The sequence below is a fragment of the Triticum dicoccoides genome, chromosome 3B (assembly GCF_002162155.2).
Source record: "Triticum dicoccoides isolate Atlit2015 ecotype Zavitan chromosome 3B, WEW_v2.0, whole genome shotgun sequence".
In the NCBI taxonomy this organism is placed as follows: Eukaryota; Viridiplantae; Streptophyta; class Magnoliopsida; order Poales; family Poaceae; genus Triticum; species Triticum dicoccoides.
In genome coordinates, this window is record NC_041385.1 from 114,530,609 (window position 1) to 114,539,286 (window position 8,678).

Consider the following 8,678-nt stretch of genomic DNA (forward strand, 5'->3'; position numbering starts at 1 on the left):
GCGCCTCCGATAAGTTATTCGGGAGTAGTACTGCTTGTGCTATCAATCATTGAAATCGTCGTTCTCAGTAGGGCACTGTAGCATATTCATGATCACGCTGGGACATTGAGATATGGTTGCAGACACACAGGCAGCAAGATATTATCCTCATGTAGGAGTACAGTAAAGCAGAAGCCTAGGACGCTAAGCAATCGCTGTTGTGAGTAAAATACGGTGCACTAAATTGACAGGTAAAACTAGGACTTAGTACGGTCCATTTTGTATTTATACACACCACAGATAACTTAAACGCATGTGATTTGTTAATCTGAATGAAGCACCTACCTTCTGCAGCTTTCTTTTACTCACCTTGGTTTGGTGTGGATTAGGCTAGGACAGACTTTATCTTATATTCATATTAGTAGTCTTGAAGACCAAAGACTGGCTGGTTGTTGATTACTAATTGGTCTGCCAATGGATGTGAAGAGAGATGGAGTTCATGGTAGGAAGCATAGTAAAATGGATGCCCATTGCCAAAAGTCCAGTGAGAACACAGCACAAACCTCGGGAGTAGGAGTAGAACAAGCAGTTGTCTGACATTTTCTACCCTGGAACCAAAAATAAACTATATATAGCAAATATTTTGTAATAGCTGTGGAAGGTAGATAATACTAGCATATCTCCCTTTTGTGGTTGTTATGGTGACGACTTTTTGGTCCAATCTTGGATCTTGGCACCTAACCTTGATAACGATATGCTTGCTTGCATAGAAAGGCCTCTTCCGCTCCTCCTCCCTGTCAGTCCTGTTATTAGCCAATGTCCTTAGTCCTTGAAACAATGGAGGCCTACCAACCTTGTATTCTGAGTTTTGTTAATCACAACCCTATCTCCGTTGAATCTCCTATTTCGTTTTCTTATAGTAGTTGCGTGCACTAGAATATAAGATTCCAAGCCACTCGGGGACGTAGCGAAACAGTATCTTTCTCTCTTCTTGTTTACTGCCGCAACTTGGAAATGGATCTGAGGGTGAATGAAATGTCTTCCATGTCGATCCATCCATTGATCTGTAGATATTTTCTGGCACTTCACATTGCTCGTGTGACTTTCAGTGGTCATTAGTAGCACACAATTATAGAGTTATTTTTGCCTAAAGAGGCTAGCACAAGACTTTTCCAATCAGTTAACCATGTCGGCCTTGGGCAAAAAAACATGGAGAGGCGAGGGTATAAGATTCCTGATATGAGCCATACAGGAACAACATATACAGCATGACGGCGACGGGGGATGGCATTGTTGGCATCCAGAGACTGGGCAGATTCCACCGGATTCCAGGTGCAGTTAAATATGCCAGCACTCCCAGCGTCTGATTGAATTGTCAATACCTTAAAGGGGGACGATGCCAATGCGTCGCCTTCATCGGCACAGGTGTGCGCTCCCCAGCAAATCGCTAGTCCCCCGCCACACCTTTCTCCCCTATTAAGCCCCAGATGCTACGTCTCCCCGAAGTCCACACCATCGTCTTATCTCGGGGCCAGGGCCAGAGGAATTGCTTCCTTCTTCTCCATCCTTCCTTCGTTCGAGCTTGTGTGCCGTCGATTGGCATGGCGAGGAAATGCTCGAGCTGCGGCCACAATGGCCACAACTCGAGGACCTGCAGCGGGCACCGAGGCATGGAGAGCGGCGGCGGCGGGCTGAGGCTGTTTGGGGTGCAGCTGCAGGTGGGCGCTGCGCCTCTCAAGAAGAGCTTTAGCATGGAGTGCCTGTCGTCGTCGGCGTCGGCGTACAACGCGGCGGCCGCGGCGGTGGGTGTTGCCGCGTCCAACTCATCGTCGTCCGTGTCGTCGTCGTCGTCGCTGGTCTCGGTGGAGGAGAGCCCGGAGAAGATGGGCCAGGGGTACCTCTCCGACGGACTCATGGGAAGGGCTCAAGAGAGGAAGAAAGGTGAGTTCGTGTGTGTATGTATGTATACCGTGCTGATTTTCTTGAACTGTTCGTTGGTTCGGTACGCCACTGTGACACGCTTCATTAACCGTGCTTTGGATCTGGGAGATTATAATCTGTGATAATCATCATGATATCTATGGTCTCACTAAGGAAAAAAAATCTGAAGATACTTGTTTTTTAACTAAAAATCTGAAGATTCTTTGATGCATGAGTGTTTGGATCCTCTTCTTAGTTGCTGTCCCAAGTTGATGAGGGATAGCATGGCAGCTGACTTTGTTAAGGTTCAGACCGATGCCTCAGGGGTTGCAACTTGCAACTTCCATCGCTGCAGCTACTTTGTCATTTATTTCAGAGGATTAAATATCATTTATTTAAATCTGGTAGAATTAACATCTTATAAGATGTCAAATTACATTCATATAACGGTACGGTACTGAACTTGCAAGTGGATCATGACCAGGGGTTCCATGGACCGAGGACGAGCACCGGAGGTTCCTGGGCGGCCTGGAGAAGCTGGGGAAAGGCGACTGGCGAGGCATCTCCCGGCACTTCGTCACCACACGCACGCCGACGCAGGTCGCCAGCCACGCTCAGAAGTACTTCCTCCGGCAGGCCGGCCTCGCGCAGAAGAAGCGGCGGTCCAGCCTCTTCGACGTGGTACGGCCTCATCGTCATCCTCGTTGCACTTGCACTTGCACGTAGTAGAAGTACTCCCTTCGATCCTTTTTACTCTGCACATTGGATTTGCCGAAAATCAAACTTAGCTAAGTTTGACCAAATTTATGTTAAAAATTATTTGCATCTATGATATCTAATAAATATAATATGAAAATATATTCCGAAATGAATCTAATGATGTTGGTGTTGTTACGTAAATGTCAATAATTTTTTATATAAACTTGGTCAAAGTTGGATGAGTTTGATTTCAGACAAACCTAATATGCAGAGTACGGCCTCTTCCTATGTTTGCTTCAGGTCGAGAAAAATGGCGACAGGGGAACCACCGAGCGTCGTCACAGGCTGAAACCCGATGCTACCAGCTCCGTGGACGCGATGGGATTAACATTCCCTGCTCTTTCCCTGGGCGCCAGCCGGCCGAGGCCGGACGCGGCGCTACCGCCGTGCCTGACACTGATGCCGAGCTGCTCGCCGCCGTCGTCGTCCGCGAGCCGTGCACCGAAGCTCCCTCCTTCCCTGGGCCTGGTGGCAAATGCGAATCCTCCCCGGCAGGCGCCTGACCTGGAGCTCAAGATCTCGTCGACAGCCGCCCGGAAGACCGACAAGCAGGCCGGTGCGGCCGCCGGCTCGTCGCCTTTTTCCGGAACCATCAGGGTCACCTAGAGCGAGCAAAAGACCACCGTACCGAAGCGGCGGCTGAAAAGAGGTCTTTCCGTAGACGACGACGAAGAACAAAAAGAAGAAGAAAGAGCTTTTGCTAGTGGCGTGCTACATTAACAGTAGTATGTCAGTCTCAGTATGCGTGTGTTGCTGGCATTAAGAAATGCCATCACCGATCCATCCATAACCATCCTGTATTATCACCATCACGAGACCCAACTTTACTGGCCTAATTTAGCCATGCAAATAAACAAGGAACGGGCCTCATTAGCATCATCTTTATGTTGACACAAAGGCAAAGTAGCCAGTGGGTCTTTGTCTCTAGCGCCCCGCGGGAGAAGGTGAGGCATGAGCTCACAAAATATTCACCTGTTGTGCCCGCCGTGGATCACTGACAACGATGCTTGGCCAATCACCGGCTACGTTCAAGATTTCTACAACAGTAAATATAATCATGAATCGATGATGATGATGATGATATGGTTCGGTAGCCCTGGTGGACTAAAACGGAGCTGCATAATTCACCCACACCGGTCATGTCCGTGTCGTTGAAGATCTGGGGCGTGGAATAGGATCCCGATGTGCACCAATGGTGTCCGGTGACTGGCGCCCGGGGTGACAGGTGGCGGCAGCGAGCTCGTTGCTTGTTAACTTGGCACGACAATCCACGGTGGTTGGCGCTCGCGACATGCGTCGCTCTCCTGAGATGGATGGATGTTCCGGCGTTGCACACATCAGAATTTCTTTTCTATTTCTAATCTAAAGTTTCGATCTGCTCTATCTTGGCCGTCTCGTCAGGTGGTACACCTAGTGGTAATTCGTTGCTTTGGCGATGATGATGCCATTTACCTAACAAAAGATCGCGCCATTAGCAAGGATGGGGATAATTAAAAAGGCGGGTGGGGATTAGATTAGTGGATGAGTAAAGGGAAAGGATGAGATGCGCCCCTCTGCACATGAAGGATTATTGTTATGTTAGTTGACGTGCGGAAATGGTTGGCGATCGACGATGTAAAGTGACGATCGAGGCAAGGAAAAATATCGGACAAAGCTGGTGTGGTGTGGTGTGCTGTGCTGACCCTCTTATCTCTGATCGTCTGATCCGTAGGGGAGGATAAGCTTCTTTTTATGTCTTCTTTTCTCACCTTATCCCACTGATCCAATAGACAAGCCAGATGCACATGTAGAGATAGATAGGCAGTAGTATTGCCCAAAAAAAGCTACGGAGTACGATTACTAGTACGAGTTTAGGTTCACGTATTTGTCGAGTTACGACTGACATGACCCGATTCATACAGTCTGGCCGCTATACACACATCCGCCATCGTCTCTTCCAAAGTCACGGACGGTTGGGACGGCGACGCGCACAGTGCGGCCAGGCCAAACACGTTGGCACGGCGTCAAAACAAGCCACCCAGACCCAAGGGTCCCGGCAAGGTAGTACGCCGGGACACCGGTAGCCTCCCATTGGCCGCTCGCCTTGGTCCCGGTCGCCGGCTGGCTGGACTCGACCAGGAGCAAACCAGCCAGCCAACAGACCAATCAGCATCAGCAGTCGACGCTGCATCGTACGGCCCCATTTCGGTTCACACAGGTCGCAGGTCTGGGTCTGGATCCGGGTCCTTCTCACGCGCGCACTTGTCACCATGAAACGGCCGCAGAAACTACATCTATTCTGGCATGCTATGTGTGCTGGTGTGGACGGCAAAGACTCGTTGCCCCTGCCCTGTGCTTCTGCGGGCGTGCCACGCGGCGAGGCACGGCCGTCCTGTTCACGGAACGATGATTAATTGATGGTCAAACTGTGACTCATCTTAGAGCATGGTTAATAGTGTAGCCGGCTGCCGGCTACAAAGAGATGCCATGTCAACTATAGTCTTCAGAAAAGCCCACTCATATAATAAGTTGGCTATATATTAGCTACTTCCTCCGTAAACTAATATAAGAGTGTTTAGATCACTACTTTAGTAATCTAAACGCTCTTATATTAGTTTACAGAGGGAGTACTAATTAACTGTAGCATTTAATGTGTGCATGTGAAAGGAGACATGTGATTGGGAGGGAAGAGCTTGCGGAGGCTGCATGCAAACTTTTACCTCGTTTGTGCTGCTGCAGCCGGGCTGCACATGTAGCGCCCGCTGCCCTCTCTCTCCTTCTTTCTCTCTCTTCCACCTAGGATTTCAATGACATGGCATCTGCTACAGCCTGCTGACTAGACCTTACTATACTTGCTCTTAAGTGGTAGTAGTACGATGATTGCTTGCTTCTTCCCGTAAGCAAGTAATCTTCGGCGGGAAGGGAATGGAAGAGAAGATGCCTACGGTTACATGTAGTACGAGCTCGTGCCTGACTTTTGTTTCTGGTGACGCTTCCACAGTCCGCGGATTACTCGGAGGAGCATGTGTATGTTGCTTCTACTTTTCAATAAGTGAAAGGTTCCTGCGGATATGATGTGAGAAGCATGCATGAAGGCGACGGCTCATCCGAGACAGCCATGGTGAAACTCTTCGATCCAACACGTCGATCCAAATGGGCGTGCGTTTTATCCGTTTGAGGTCGCTTTTTGTTGCGAACCCCAACCTGTAGCCTACTAGTTCACTTAGAGCCAAACCAACACCGCGGCGAGAGCAGTCGTACCCTGACCATGAACAGAGGCCGCCGCACCATGCGAAGCCTCCAAATCGGGAGAGCGAGCAGAGCTCGATCCAGGAGGCAAGCGAGAACAGCACCTGCATCACGCTGAGTCTGTCGCACACCTCGTACGTAGAAGCCTAACGCGTTCACCATACCCATCCCGTGGTCCAGCTCACAGAAGAGAGCACGAACCAGCAAATCCGCCGCCGATGACAATATGGATCGAAGAGTGTATTATAAAAATATTTGCACAAATCAAACAGATTAATGTACGCTTTAAATAACGTTCATGTACTTAGATAAACATTCACGCATTTTTTTAAATCCCATAGTTGAAAACATACACGTTATTACAAAAAAAAGTTCATGTACCGGTGAAAGAGTGTTTGCATATTTAAAAGCAACGTTCATGTAACTCAAAATTGTTCCATATCTTAAAAGTGTTCACTTATTTTCAAGAATGTTCCTAGAATACTAGAAACGTTCACATTCTGAATCAATTTCACTTTAATTTACTTACCAAACTTTTAATCAAAATATAAGGTAATTCACAGTCAGAATTTGATGAACATTTATTTTCACAATCACATTATGATTGACATGTAAATCACAAGCTAATGTACTAGAATATTTATATAACGTTGCAACGCATGGACATTGTTCTAGTTTATACAAAATGTTCATGTAATCTATTTTTTTAATAGTTAATCCCCACTAACTCTAATTCTCTCAACATGCGACCTACCACCTCACCACGTGTGCCACGCCAACTGTATTTTGCGGCCCCATGCAAACTACACACATACCTATTCTTCACACACGGTGTAAGTATTTCTAGTAACTTCTGATTTAGATCATTTTTCTTCGTACATAATTCATCTGAAATTAATTTTAAATTCCCGCCGCAATGTACGCGGAAATCACCTAGTTTTAGAAGTGAGCATGCTTTTTAAGAACCATACTTATATTTACATCAAAAAAGTTTGTATTTCAAAAATTAAAAGCAACCAGAAAAAGAATAATAACCATAAAATGAAAATTAAAATACACAAATGGAAACGAGATATAAAAGCAAAAGTAAAACTGTAAAAACCGAGAAAGGTGAATTGGAACTCGGACAAGAAGGGAGCCCATGGCCGTTTGTAGGAAAAATACGAAATCACTAATTAAAAAGTACTACTTCCAAAGATAACTCCAACTTTCTTAGATTGTAACAAGTGGCGCACTGCATGTACACACTTGTCGCAACCGGGGAGTTTGTCCTTTTTTCGTACATCCGTTTACTCAAAACGTTCTATCTCTTAGACCGTACGTCCAAATCTCGAACGTTTTCACCATTTGATTCCTCGTGTCGAGATTTTTAAAACTAGATCCCATGTTGATAGGTTTGGACGATTTTTTCACAAAAAACAGGACGAAAAAACCAAACCGGGAGCACTTTTTTTCCTTTCCGAAAGAGGCACAACCCTGCCTTTCGCGAAAGCACAACGTGTCTGTCGCAGAAGCAAAGCTGTGCCTCTCGTAGAAAAAAAACATGTGTTTTTTTGTTTCTGATAAGCACGGCTGTGCCTCTCACGGAAGAAAAATAAACAGAAAATGCGTTTCCCCGTTTCCGAGCCTTTCGCGAAAGCAAAACGGTGCCTCTCGCGGAAAGAAAATTGTGCCTCTCCCGGAAGTAAAAAACAAAAAAACGTGATTTTTGTTTCATCTCCGACAGGTACGGCTGTGCCGCTCGCGGAAGCAAAACCGTGCCTCTTGCGGAAGAAGAAAAACAGAAAACACGTTTTTTTCTGTTTCAGAGAGACATGACTGTGCCTCTCGCAAAAGCAAAACTGTGCCTTTCAAAGCAAAGAAAAATGTTTTTTTGCGCAAATGTTGTTTTTCATAAAAAAAAAGTTCCAAAAGCTAAGGAATACCGCTGGAAAACCAAAAGGTCGAGAAAACCCCGGGAAAAACCGTAAAAAGATGAAAACACGTGCAAAAAAAAATCCGCAGAAAGCGCCCAAAGCGTGACACGTGAAGGCGGATGAGAGCGGACCACTTGGCACGCTCTAAGCCCACCCCCATAGCAGTTGGGCAATGTGATGTCGCAAATGTGGCTAATCTCTACTCCCAATATCTGAGTTGGTTGAATAGTATCCATGGTTTATTTTCGTCCCACCACTTTCAACCTTTTTTTCATCGTTTTTTCGTTCTCCTCCCACCTTCCACGATCCCCTCGCACCTTAGAAAAAAAATCGAGCGACAACCCATCGCACGAACCAGGGAGCGAAGCCCCCACGCACAAACAAAAATTGGACAAACGAGGCTGCTCTCCCTCCGCAAACCCTAGCCGCCGCACAAGGGAAGAGACGAGGGACCGTAGGATGCACGCTGCGCCGAGATGTGTCCGCCGCCAGCCTCTTCGCACTCCGCACCCTATTCCTCACCTCCTCTGGTCCTTGCCTACAGCCGCTCCTCCGCGACGGCACCATCCCTCCAGGTGCCGCTAGCCCAGACACGCCGCCTGCTCTCCATGCGCCGCCGCCAGCCCACGCACGCCGGTCAAGGCCTTGCCCCAGGCCATGGTTGGGTGCCGTGATCACTCATCTCCTCTGTGTCACACCATCTCTCTCAGATCCAGGTTGCTCAACACTGTCGAGCCCCAACCGGAGCACCCGTGCCTCACTGTCCTTGCACGTCACAACACTGTTTCCACCCCATAGCCTAGGCCACACGGGCTGACAACCATTGCCGTCATCCTCACAAGCCGAGCCGGGTTGAAGGATGGCCGACCGCCAGAT

General features: G+C 47.7%; 1 protein-coding gene across 1 annotated transcript; it reads left to right on the forward strand.

The window, feature by feature from the left end:
• Positions 1–1,360: 1,360 nt before the first annotated feature.
• LOC119275067 (transcription factor MYBS1-like) lies at positions 1,361–3,537 on the forward strand. Its single transcript, XM_037555846.1, has 3 exons — positions 1,361–1,920; positions 2,384–2,580; positions 2,899–3,537. Exons 1-3 carry the CDS (start codon positions 1,467–1,469, stop codon positions 3,262–3,264), a joined length of 1,017 nt encoding a protein of 338 aa, XP_037411743.1. The 5' UTR covers positions 1,361–1,466; the 3' UTR covers positions 3,265–3,537.
• The last annotated feature ends 5,141 nt before the right edge of the window (positions 3,538–8,678 follow it).

Excerpts from the sequence above, each read along its gene's own strand:
- LOC119275067 (XM_037555846.1), top strand. The coding sequence starts at position 1,467 with ATGCTACGTCTCCCCGAAGTCCACACCATCGTCTTATCTCGGGGCCAG. Across the intron at positions 1,921-2,383 it reads GGCTCAAGAGAGGAAGAAAG|GGGTTCCATGGACCGAGGAC; the intron begins GTGAGTTCGTGT and ends GATCATGACCAG. Across the intron at positions 2,581-2,898 it reads GGTCCAGCCTCTTCGACGTG|GTCGAGAAAAATGGCGACAG; the intron begins GTACGGCCTCAT and ends TGTTTGCTTCAG.